Below are 12,816 nucleotides of genomic sequence, written 5' to 3'. Positions count from 1 at the left end.
GCATTGCCTTCCGGGCCAGCAGTGGCGGAAATGCTGCTGATCTGGGATGGGAGGGTCACTTGTTGGGAGAGAAGGTACATTTCTTGAGTCATCAGTTCTAGATCCAGGGATGCAGGACCTTCTGGTTTTTCCTTAAAGTGCTGAGGTTGCAGCCTAGACCAGCATCAGAATTCCTGTTTGTGAGGTCAGCAGCATGACCTCACAGCCAGGGTTGCTCAAAATGTTCTGGCAGGATCTGAGCTGAGGCCTGGCCTGGTTCTCCAGACACCATGAGGTACCGCTTTGTCCCATATTGCCAGATTTGTGTTGACTTTTCTGTGACTTCCTGTAGATAAAAAGCAAAGACATTGATGTTAGGCCCTCCATAGTTTATTGAAAACGATGGTATAATGAAAATCACTGTTTTAAAATGTCCTCAGGCAGGACGTTTAAAAATAGAAAACTCACCAGTAGCGCAGAGGTGTTTTACTGTGTGAATGAGTATGTGGTTAACCATTTGCTATGGCAATGGCATTGCTATTGCCAATAACCATTGGCTCTATTTGCTATGAAACTTGCTATCAGTTTTCCCGTTTCTGCAAATAAACGTAACATTTTTTGTTCAGTGCAAATGCATCTATAGCACCAGGAAAGTAAACATTTGAAATGATGAGCCTTGGTTATCAGTGGTATCAATTATTTATGACCCAGAAACCTAAAATCACATGCATCACAATTGAGAAGTTACCCCCTTTTGCTTTTAATATATATTGCTTTGCTCTTTGTACAAGTTTTAGTTGGAGTTGGAAGAAAAGGTGTTGGTTTATACAAATACCCAGAAACCTACTCTCTGAGGGTTAATACATATAATTTTCTTAAGGATTGTGCAAGCACTTGATAAATTATCTACTCCAATCCTTTATTTAAGTAGATATTGGACCCTCCTTCCAAATTTGATTCTGTGAGTTTAAGTTGGGAGATTATGTGCCCCCCATTCTTCTGTTTTGTTCTCTTTTTCTCCCTGCATATAGCATGTCAGTATTAAAGAGACTCAGCATCCCGATTTTGAGCATCGTCCTCTGTGTTCCGTATCCCCCTCCCACCATAACAGTCACACGTCCCAATTTTCTTAAACATGTAAGACCTGTAGTCTTAAAATATTTACTTGCTTTGAGACGAGGAGCCCTGTATGGATTCAGTAGGTGTCTTCCCTTTCAAATGCGTCTCTAACTGGGTTGTCTATAACACAGCTCTTTAGAAATGAGCCATCCTGTCCACAGAGGTTGTAGAAATGAAATTGCTGATTTAATAGTAACATCTAGTTACGGGGACAGTATGTAACTGCTGTAGATCAGTTTTCATTATTAAAAAACAATTCTGTGCTTTTCGCATTTATTCTTATACAGGAAGAATAGAATTGAATCTTTAACTTTTGAGTTTCCATTCCCTTTGCAAGATCTCTTTTGTGGAAGGGTATAATTTCATAAGCAGGAAAAAAATTTAGTGATTTTTTTAAGCCACCATAAAATGGTTTCAACCAGGGTTTTTGATGGTGTGTGAACTGTAGTGAGTAGTAGCAGAGGGGGCTGATCCCAGAGGCATTTTGAACTGACACCGGTCGTCTCCTGGATCAGCTGGAACGGGAACCTCTCTGTGTGCCTTGCATCAAGTGTCAGATGGCCCTAGCTTCACCTCCAAACTTGGGATTCATTCCTCGAGTCATGGGATTTTTTCCCTCCCCCTCCTTCAGGGTCCTGGTAACTAACCCATTGTGTTGTATTTTTTTTTTTAATACAAGTGAATTTATTTCTTATCTGGATATTATTAATATTCTTACCTTTATGAGACATATTTGAAGTGATTGCTTATTAAGAGGAATAAGTGCAGTAAGCATATGTATTATGTCTTGAGAAGGCTGTGGTCTTGAACATATCCCCAACCTCTGAAAATTTGTTTAGAACAGAAGACAGATTTGTATGTGCTTTCCTGTTCAAATGTGTAGTGAGAGAGGTTATATCTGAGAGGAAAGTGGGGTGCTTGGATTCTTGGAAACAATCATAGCTAACATTTGTGGTGTTTACTATGTTCGAGCATTGTTCTGATCACTTGAAATCTCCCCAGATGCTAGTATTTTCTAACATCTAACATGCTAGACACATGTGTACCAAACTTTGACTTCCTGGAGGGTAGGACACTTTTTTGGGGGGTTGGGGGCGCACAGGTGGGAGAATAGTTCTGCTTTCTGGAATCTTAAGTTTAAGTAAAGCTGACATTCTCAAGACATATAAAAAGTATATTTCTTCTTTTGGAACTACCGAAGAGGGTAAGTCTTCTAAGGTTATTTGCTTCCCTGAAATAAATTATAGCCCTTTTGAATTTGTTATTTAGATCAGATCTCAGAGTTAAATCACAAACTAGGATATTATATCTAGTTCACAATTTTTGCTTATTTCAGGCCTGGCTTTTTTTGTCTCTTAAAATAAACCTGTAGGTTACCCAGAAATAAATAGCACTGTTCGCCTAGTGTTGATGTTTAGCAACAAAGCTTCCCTGTTTTTTAGGTGGAACCATATACCTTTTCAAGAGAAGGAAGAGAGTCAGAAGGACTGTGCAGCTGAGCCATCTGCGTGCTGGAATCCCTTTCCCTAACATGTACTCAGTGCTTAGAAGTAGATTGCTCTTCCTGCTTCTCCCTTTTGAGAACGTGCAAGCAAAGTAGTAGCTATTTTTGACTGTTTAAAAGTGAGTTGAGTTCTAGAGATAAGCATTTTATAAGTGGTTCTTGGCTTGAAAAAAATCTTAGAACTGTGGCATCAGTCAGTGGTGTAAATACAGGATTCTGGGGTGGTGTTTATATTATACTAGACGCCCAGTGCACAGATTCATGCACTAGTGGGGTCCCTTGGCCAGTCTGCAGGGATTGGGCCGAAACTGGTCTCTGGGTCCGGGGTGTGGGTGAAGCAGATTAGGGGCCCACAGTGCCCCAGCAGCAACATAACCCATGGCCGATTCCACGAGGAATTGGGCTCCCTCCTTTACTGGTTGGAGCGTCTGCCCTCTGGTGGTCATTGCGTGTCATAGCTACTGGGCGAACGGTTGGTCGATGGTCACTTAGGCATGTATATATGTATAGACTAGAGGTCCAGTGCATGGATTCATGCATCGGTGGAGTCCCTCGGCCTGGCCTGTGCCCTCTCACAATCCAGGACCCCTTGGGGGATTTTGGATTGCTGGTTTCGGCCCGATCCCTGCAGGCCAGGCCGCGGGACCTCCGTGCCCTGGGCCTCTAGTATTCATATAAGATCTTTGGTAATTTCTTCCCACCCTCCTCCCTCCCCTCTTCCCTCTGAGATTGATTAGTCTGTTCCATGTTTCCATGCCTGTCTGTTGAGGGTCTGCCCCCTGGTGGTCATTGTGCATCATAGCTACCGGTTGAACGGTCGCTTAGACTTTTATATATATAGATGTTGCCATCTTGTAGTTTGGAAAGCAAGATTATAATATAATGTGACTGACTTATATGTGTGCTTTGTGAATTCTTGGTGCTTTACATATGTAGGTTGTTTTAGTAATGCTGGTACTAGTGTTTTTAATTGTTTATGATCTCTTGTAAGAACTATAAAAAATCATACTCAAGTTCACATCTGCTTCTTAGCCAAATGAAAGAAAAATACATGTGTTAATCTGAGGCGCTTCTTCATTTAAGAAAGAATAAGAATTACCAGCACCGGTTTGGCTCAGTGGATAGAGCGTCGGCCTGCGGACTGAAAGGTCCCAGGTTCGATTCCGGTCAAGGGCATGTACCTTGGTTGCGGGCACATCCCCAGTGGGACATGTGCAGGAGGCAGCTGATCGATGTTTCTCTCTCATCGATGTTTCTAACTCTCTATCCCTCTCCCTTCCTCTCTGTAAAAAATCAATAAAATATATTGGAAAAAAAAAGAATAGTAGCTAATCCACAGTGTCGTAAAGGCTCACATGGGATAATACGTGTAAAAATTATTTCTAAATTATAATATTCTATGTGTTATGGGATAATAATATGTGTAACAATTATTCCTAAATTATAATATTCTGTGTGTTATGGTCCTTACATGTTGAAAAGGGTGGAGAAGAAGGGTAATTTGTCTTATTTTAGGTCCAAAACTCTTGATTCAGTGAGCATAGGCATCAAAAATTCAATTATGTTCAGTTTGTTAGTGGGGCAAGAACACCTTTTTTTTTTTAATCCTCACCTGAGGATATTTTTCCATTGATTTTTTTCAGAGAGAGTGGAAACAAGAGGGTAAGACAGAGAGAAATATCGATGTGAGAGAAACACATCAATTGGTTGCCTCCTGCATGAGCCCTGACCAGGGCCCAGCTGGGGAGGAGCCTGCAACCAAGGTACTTACCCTTCGGTCTGCAGGCCGACACTCTATCCACTGAGCCAAACCAACCATCTTTTTTTCTTTTCCCCTTTGCATGTGTAATATATTGCTACCGTTAGCTACTTATCTTCAGGATAGTAAATTGCTTTAAACTCATCTCATTAGCATTTTGTGTTTTTAGTATCTAGAGAATTTTCTAGGTTCCTAGGTTCAGTGCAGCGATGGTTTATTATCATAGATAAGAAAAAGTTGAGGCTGTGAAAGCTGCTTTAATAATAACTGTTGTATCTACCTTTTTTCTTCTATAGATTCTAAACTCTTTTTTTTTTTAAAATATATTTTATTGATTTTTTACAGAGAGGAAGGGAGAGAGATAGAGAGTTAGAAACATCGATGAGAGAGAAACATCGATCAGCTGCCTCCTGCACATCTCCTACTGGGGATGTGCCCGCAACCCAGGTACATGCCCTTGACCGGAATCGAACCCGGGACCCCTCATTCCGCAGACCGACGCTCTATCCACTGAGCCAAACCGGCTTCGGCAGATTCTAAACTCTTTATATGTTTTTCTCTCTGCAGATTTAACCCAGAGACCGACTTCCCTGTAAAAGCACCCACAGCTGTACTCATGGTCGGGGACAGGTAGTGGCAGCAGGCACGGGAAGCGCAGCTCTGCTGTACCGGGGACAATGAGTGCGCTCAAACCAAGCGGGCTCAAGGTCCCCACCAAGATCCTCAAGCCTGGCAGCACAGCCTTGAAGACACCCACTGCTGGTAATGCCTTATGTTTTCCTCCACAGCAAAGAAGTTATAGCCCCATATGAAGGCTTCAGTGTGAAGATTTTAAAAAGATAATCTTAGAAAACTTCACATTCTTGAAAAATATTTGAAAATGTTTTGATGAACAGAATAGCATCTTATGGCTAAAAGTCTGAATCAGTGAAGAGTTTCCCTTGTAGGTTATCTTTACTTGATTTAGTGTCAGGTGATAAAAAGGTTGTCAAATTAAGTACCGTGGGTGTTTGATCCTTACAAATCGAAACTCTGAGGACTCCCTTAGCATAGTGTACGGAGATGTTGGGCATCTGCTCTAGGCCGGCCAGACCCCTTTTGTCCCCAGTCTTGGCACAATTGACTTCTATTCATCAAGTCTTGGGCCAGATGTCACCTTCTCCAGGAGGCCTTCCCTGACTGCTCTGCCCAAAGGCGCGGTCTCCTCCACAGCACCTGAACTGCCTGAAACGAGCGGCTGTGTCTCTTTATTTACTGCCTGTCTCCTCATCTCTAGACTGAGCCCTGTGAGGGCATGGATTGCGTTGTCTTGCTCTGTCCTAGACCTGTGCCTAGGACTCGTCCCAGAGTGGCAAGAGCTCATGTGCAGCATGAGTAAATACGTTTTCTCATTTAATCTTCATTTAAAAAACCCTCAAGATAGATATTACTTCCCCCTTACCGATGAAGAAGTTGAGCTCAGAGGGGTTGTGTGACATCTTAAGATCACAATGTGCCTAGGAAATGGTAGAGTGATGAAGCATGTGGGCTTGCTTTGCCAGTTCACACCAAATACTGATTAAATGCTTGCTGGGTGAGTGTATGAATGCGTTTCCAGTGTAAATATCACATTTCTGGCAAAATGTAACTTCTGTCTTTACCGCAGAGTAGAGATTGCACAAGGTCATCTTGCCTTAATGGGGCCAGATGCTGTCTCTCTTGCCTCGCTGTGACCGCCATCTCCACCAGCAAAGGAATGGGTCTCTTTGGTTGTCTTGGAGGAATGATGATAGGGACCACAGCACAGACCCCTCCTTCATCCAAGCGAATGCCAGTCTCTGATCAAATGGTCCTAGCCTTGTCAGCTGTCGTTGACTACTCAAATGTGGGAATGAAGCCCATCTCAGTGGATCTGAGCGGGTATTTGTTCATGACGTTCAGGGTTGCGGGTGGAGGAAAGAATGAAATCAGACCTGCATTATGAACTTTGGAAAAGGACTACTTAAAAAAAATTTTTTTTTAAATTGACTTCAGAGAGGAAGGAAGAGGGGGTGAGAGAGAGAGAGAGAGAGACATCACTGATGAGAGAACCATTGATCAGCTGCCTCTTGCACTCCCCCTACTGGGGATGGAGCATGCGCCCTGACTGGGAGTCAACCATGACCTCCTTTTCATAGGTCGACGCTCAACTATTGGGCCACACCGGCTGGGCAAGGACTACATTTTTTTTTTCTTGTTTTAACTTCATCCTCTCTTAAGTGCAGGTAAGGATTAAATCTCATCAGCTCACTGAGTTTCAACAGCATTGAACATGGTAGTGATGGGGCCAGTAGTTTTTGCCTCCTGGCTAAAAAAAAGAAGTGAAGGAAGAAAAACAGGGCACTTTGGCTTTCTCTGGTGTATTTCCCTTCAGGTCTGCTTGAGTGTGACACCGAATCTCTTTGATCATTTCTTGTGTTTTCAGTCGCAGCTCCAGCAGAAAAAGCAACATCCAGTGAAAAAGCATCAGGCGCGCCTGCCTCTGAGACACAAGAGGAATTTGTGGACGACTTCCGAGTTGGGGAGCGAGTTTGGGTGAACGGAAATAAGCCTGGATTTATACAGTTTCTGGGTGAAACTCAGTTCGCACCAGGCCAGTGGGCCGGGATTGTTCTAGATGAACCCATCGGCAAGAATGATGGCTCAGTGGCAGGAGTCCGGTATTTCCAGTGTGAACCTTTAAAGGGCATATTCACCCGACCTTCCAAGTTGACAAGGAAAGTGCAGGCTGAAGATGAAGCCAGTGGCCTGCAGACAACTCACGCTTCCAGAACGACCTCGCCTCTGTCCACTTCTGCAGCCAGCATGACAGCCTCCTCCCCAGCCACCCCCTCACATATTCCCCAGAAGTCGTCCCAGCCAACAGCAAAGGAACCTTCAGCTACACCTCCCATCAGCAACCTCACAAAAACTGCCAGTGAATCCATCTCCAACCTCTCAGAGGCTGGCTCGGTCAAGAAAGGAGAGCGAGAACTCAAAATTGGAGACAGAGTACTGGTGAGTCCAGAAACCTTCCAAAGTCGTCGTGTTGAACTGAGGAGTAATCACTGATGAGTGGTTAGAAATACAGGCTTAGAGTCTGTTCTGGAGGAATGACCACTCACTAACAGAGAAAGGAAGCAGCTTTTTTAGTGGCTCAGTTGATGTGTAAACACGCTGCGAATTAGAACCTCGCCACGTAGTTTGAAAAGGGTTGTGAGTATAAGTTTGCCGTGAAGATTCTAGTTTTATCTCCCAGTTTAGCCAAAAGAATGAGTTTATAACTTATAAATATTAAGATAATTTTACTTGACAAAACAGGCTCAGAAGTGGACTTAGATGTCTTTATAAGTTTTAAAAAACGTTTTTTTCTTGCTTTAATGATGCACAAGAACCTCTATTTCCCCACCAACTAAAGTGAAAAAAAAATCAATTCAAGTTCTAGTCAAATAGAGTTCCTAAGAGAATATCTGCTCTACATCATCTGCCCTTGTCACATTACTTATTTTTTTTTAAATATATTTTATTGATTTTTTACAGAGAGAGAGGAAGGGAGAGAGATAGAGTTAGAAACATGGATGAGAGAGAAACATCAATCAGCTGCCTCCTGCACATCTCCTACTGGGGATATGCCCGCAACCCAGGTACATGCCCTTGACCGGAATCGAACCCGGGACCTTTCAGTCCGCAGGCCGACGCTCTATCCACTGAACCAAACCGGTTTCGGCACATTACTTTTTTAAGGGGGTTTGCTTCCCGGTCAAGGCACATGCCCGGGTTGTGGGTTTGATCCCCAGTAGGGGGTGTGCAGGAGACAACTGGTCAATGATTCTCTCATCATTGATATTTCTCTCTCTCCCTCTCCCTTCTTCTCTCTGAAATCAATAAAAGCACACACACACATATATAAAAAAAGGAATTTTAGGTTTGGTGTGGCGGGGGGGGGGGGGGGGGCGGGAAGTATAAGAAAACTGCGCATTCTGGGAAGTAAACAAATGTAGTGGCATGGCATTCCCCCCCGAGGGTAAATGTATATGGTATTACCTGCATCTAGAGACGTATTGCCAGTCTGTTTTTATGGTGATTTTTTAAAAAATCAACTGAGTACATTTTTTTTTTCCAGTTGCTCTTTTTTTTAAAAAAAATTTTAATTGATTTCAGAGAGGAAGGGAGAGGGAGAGAGAGAAACATCAATGATGAGAGAGAATCACTGATTGGCTGCCTCCTGCACACCCCACACTGGGGATCAAGCCCGCAACCAGGCATATGCCTTGACCGGGAATCAACCGGTAACTTCTTGGTTCCTGGGTTGACGCTCAACCGATGAGCCACTCCCGGCTGGGCTTGTGGTGATTTTCTATAACGCTTCCGATCCGAATGAAGCCCATGGTTTGCTTGGAGATTTTACTGCCCACAGCCTGTGAGATGCCTCTTGGAAGAACAGTCATCATGACAGTGACTTAGACTCACCCGCAAAGAATTCAGCAGATTCGCGGAGGAGATTTCATCATCCTTAGCTAATGTGCTGAGCTCTGCTCGCATGCTGTTGGTCCGACCTGCTCTGGAGGCTGTGGTGTAGGAGTGGGGAGGAAGCTGAGGCCAGTGTCACAGAGATGATTGCTTGTAGATTCCACAAATGCCATAAAAGTGTTAGAAGGTCAGATGTGCCACATCTAGTACTGGAGTCTCGTGGGCATGAGCAAGCTAGCTGCTAACATATAGTAGACTCCACCCTATCTGTTAAAGCAGTTTTTTAAATATATGTTTTTATTGGTTTTTTTTTTTTTTTTTTTAGAGAGGAAGAGAGAGGGATAGAGAGATAGAAACGTTGATGAGAGAGAAACATCCATCAGGTGTCTCCTGCACGCCCGCTACTGGGGATCAGGCCTGCAACCTGGCCATGTGACCTGATGGGGAATTAAACTGTGACATCTTGGTTGTTCATATGTCAGTGCTCAATCACTGAGCCACACCAGCAGGGCAAAATGTTTTTAAACTTTTATAAAAACAAAGGATTAAACAGTTGGATGAGGGGGGAAATATGTGTTATCCCAAACTCATAAGAAGTTATATTCAGAGAAAAAAGTAGAAATAAATGCCTTTAGCATTAAAAAGCAAGACAAAAAACAAACAGTATACAATCTTAAGAAATTAGGAAGGAGCCCTATCCTTTATTGCTCAGTGGTTAGAGCATTGGCCCGTGCACCAAAGGGTCAAGGATTCGATTCCTGGTCAAGGCACATGCCTGGGGTGCGTGTGGGAGGCAACCAATTGATGTGTCTCTCTCGCATCCATGTTTCTCTCCCCCTCTCTCTCTCTCTCTCTCCTCTCTCTCTCTCTCTCTCTCTCTCCTCTCTACTTCCCTTTCACTCTCTTTAAAAATAAATGGAAAAATATCCCTGGGTGAGAATAACAAAAAAAGAAGAAGAAATTAGGAAGGAAAGAACAGTAAACCAAAAGGAAGTGGAGAAGGGAAGGAAGCCTGCTGATAGAATGAGGGTGCGTAGTGCGCCATCCTTGGTGGGAACTGCAGAAGATGAAGTGTTGGTACGACGCTCATCTCCTCACTTTAACGCTCTCTTCTTGCAGGTCGGTGGCACTAAGGCTGGTGTAGTCCGGTTTCTCGGGGAGACGGACTTTGCCAAGGGGGAGTGGTGTGGTGTGGAGTTAGATGAGCCTCTTGGGAAGAATGACGGGGCTGTTGCTGGCACAAGGTTTGTTTGGAATTGGGCACCATCTTGTCTCACTCTTCCACGAAAAGGTGCGAGCAGGTCTCACCCGTTGTGTCTAATAACATGGAAATGAGTGTCTTGAAGAGCTGCCAGCATTAGACACTTGTTCGATTTCCTTCTCCCTTTGTCTGGCAAGGTTTTATTAAGTGGATCACTGTATTGCTGAACTCCTCTGCTGTATGTTTATCTGGTGGTAGAAATATTCATTCCCTTTGTTACCTTAGTACCCGATGAGCAATTCATCCTCTGTGCATGACGTTATTATTTATGATGTGTTTTCTAAAACATTGCTGAGGTTATTTAGCAGCCTTCATCCGTGTGAACCCTGCCTGCTGTGCGTCACCCCACCCTCCCCCAGCTGATCGGTAGAATTGACAGCAAACCAGTCACGACTTAGGAGTTAGGAGCGCTTTCTCGTTACAGTTTCTCCTAATGAAGTTTTTTTTTGTCACTTTCCTTATTATTGTTCTCTCAAGGTATTTTCAGTGTCAACCCAAATATGGCCTGTTTGCTCCCGTCCACAAAGTGACCAAGATCGGCTTCCCTTCCACTACGCCAGCCAAAGCCAAGGCCGCCGCGGTGAGGCGAGTGATGGCCACCACTCCCGCCAGCCTGAAGCGCAGCCCATCTGCGTCCTCTCTCAGCTCCCTGAGCTCGGTGGCCTCCTCCGTCAGCAGCAAGCCCAGTCGCACAGGATTAGTAAGCCTCTCTCTCCTCACTGCATGTCTCTGCCTCCCGGCACGGCCAACGCTGGCAGCCAGTGCACCTGCTCTGCTTCTAGAAATACTAAGTCGCCCCTCACCCTTGTGCTAAACGTTAGCTGTAGCTTGTGAATATCCTTGCCAGGGTCACAGAATTAAACTCTAGCAAGAGTACACGTTTCAAAATAGTTTTTAACAACCCCTTTCCGATTCCTAAGGCTTCACGGTGTAGCAGTTCTGAGTGAATCTAGCCACTACCGACGAGATGACTGCTTTTCTTAGAAATTACTTTGGGCGCAAGAAAGACTGGAAAATTGGGGGTGGTGGTGTTCCTTTTCCTTAATAACGTAGGTCTCTGATTTCAAACAATTTTAGGAACTAAAGTATTTTGAGCAAAGCCATGTTCTTGCAATTTTGACATGAATACAGTCTAACCCTCTGAAAGCAGATAATGTGTGGAGTGTTCCCAACCTGGGCCAGAGGACACAGAGGGGAACTTCTAGGACTTGAAAGGATGCTCGGAAGAGCTATGTTTTGTTTTGTCTTCTCTCTCTGTCCTCCTCCCACCCCCTCTTTTCCCCCCTCCCCCCATTTAGATCACTAAACATAGAGTCATCAGAATTAAAATAAAATAGCAGCGTCTCGTTCTGGTTGATAATGCGCACTTCATCAGGGTCAAAGCAGTGCCTTTTTGGCGTCGGCCCCTGCCATTACGCTTATCTACTTGAAGGGAGGCGAGTACTGTTGAATTTTGAAATGGCAGTGTTGTCCTCCAGGCTGAGGTCGGTGATGATGGTGAACTACGGACAGGAGTTAGGATGCTAAGTGGTGTGATCTCGGTTTGCCTTCTTTCGGGTGATGTCGGGCAGGGAAAGGCAAGGCAGAGGGATCTGCCCTAGAAGTGGGGGTTGTGCTGCTCCGGCCGCCAGCCCAGGTGCTCTTCTTCCTCATCAGTTCAGTAAAAATGCGCTTGGACTATTTCATTTTGCATTTGAAGAGAAAGTCTGCACCTTCCACAGAACAGTTACAAATGGACTTTATAGAAAAGGTTGACAGACGCAACGAAGTGGAGGTGAAAAACCTCAGTTTCGACAACGCCTTGTTCCAGGGGTCCACAAACTCCAACATGGATGTCTCATCTGCTTTGTCAATCCCGGACGATTCCACAGAGGTGTCAGGTCTGGGTTAGGAATTCTTTCCTGAATCATTTCTATTACGTTGTAATCATGAGTCCATTTCCTTGGAAAATAGCCAAGCTCTCCTCGCTCCCCCCAGCCTCCCCTCTTACTCTCAGACCAATTCTGACAACTCATTTAGGGAAGGATGCCAACAAAAGAGAAAGGAGTCTTCTCGCCTTGCAAAACAGCTTATTTAAAAAATATTTTTATACAGGGTAGCTGTGGTTTCTAAGTCAAAAAGCATGATAAAAGAATATGCCAAGAATATAGAAAATTTGAAATGTGCCTTCCTAGAAATGTATCTCAGCAACAGAATCCTACTCATATATATAAAAAAGTCTAAAGACTTTCCTGCGGAATGATCTGGAAGTGTTGGGCACAGAGATTCCCAGGCCTCCTAGGTTCACAGCCCCTTTAGTGTCTGGGTTATATTTTCATGGTGGCCCTAGGTCAGGAGAAGTAGCTGACAGTTCTGTTTATTAAGTAATTAGGTTTAAATAGCTTAATATTTATGTCTCAGGAGTTGGTAGCTGTTTAAAAAAATGACGCCTATTAATTAAAAGGACAAATATTTTAAATTCATTCTTGAGTAACAATCACGCATCACTACCAGGTCGTATGCTGCTGTTGGGCACCTGTCAAATCTTGGAATCTCCCTGAGCACCACTGCCCTCATTTTTGGTGCCGCACTGATTTTTGTTGGTATAGTCCTTGCTTTTGGTCATGGCAGTAGCACAAACCGAGCTTCGGAAAGACATGACATCACCTAAAGGAATATGTATGACCACCTGAGGCATGAAGAAAGAAAATGGAGTCACTGTGGTCAAGCAGCTAAATTACTGAAACC

At 44.0% G+C, this 12,816-nt stretch overlaps 1 protein-coding gene across 3 annotated transcripts in view; it reads left to right on the top strand.

The window, feature by feature from the left end:
• CLIP1 (CAP-Gly domain containing linker protein 1) overlaps positions 1-12,816 on the top strand; it is an 88,480-nt gene that overhangs the window by 17,963 nt on the left and 57,701 nt on the right. For 2 of the 3 annotated variants that reach the window (XM_081113559.1, XM_081113560.1), the window contains exons 2-5: positions 4,929-5,123; positions 6,805-7,376; positions 9,948-10,072; positions 10,567-10,789. In XM_081113559.1, the coding sequence (XP_080969685.1) occupies positions 5,039-5,123; positions 6,805-7,376; positions 9,948-10,072; positions 10,567-10,789 (1,005 nt within the window). In that variant the 5' untranslated portion in view covers positions 4,929-5,038. Of the gene's footprint in view, positions 1-4,910; positions 5,124-6,804; positions 7,377-9,947; positions 10,073-10,566; positions 10,790-12,816 lie in introns of those variants that run through there. The other variant, XM_081113558.1, reaches the window with a different exon arrangement.

The sequence above is a fragment of the Myotis nattereri genome, assembly GCF_964212035.1.
Source record: "Myotis nattereri genome assembly, chromosome: 19".
NCBI classification, from domain to species: domain Eukaryota; kingdom Metazoa; phylum Chordata; class Mammalia; order Chiroptera; family Vespertilionidae; genus Myotis; species Myotis nattereri.
Note: the sequence above shows the minus strand (reverse complement) of the source record. Positions and strands in the feature narration are given on the sequence as shown.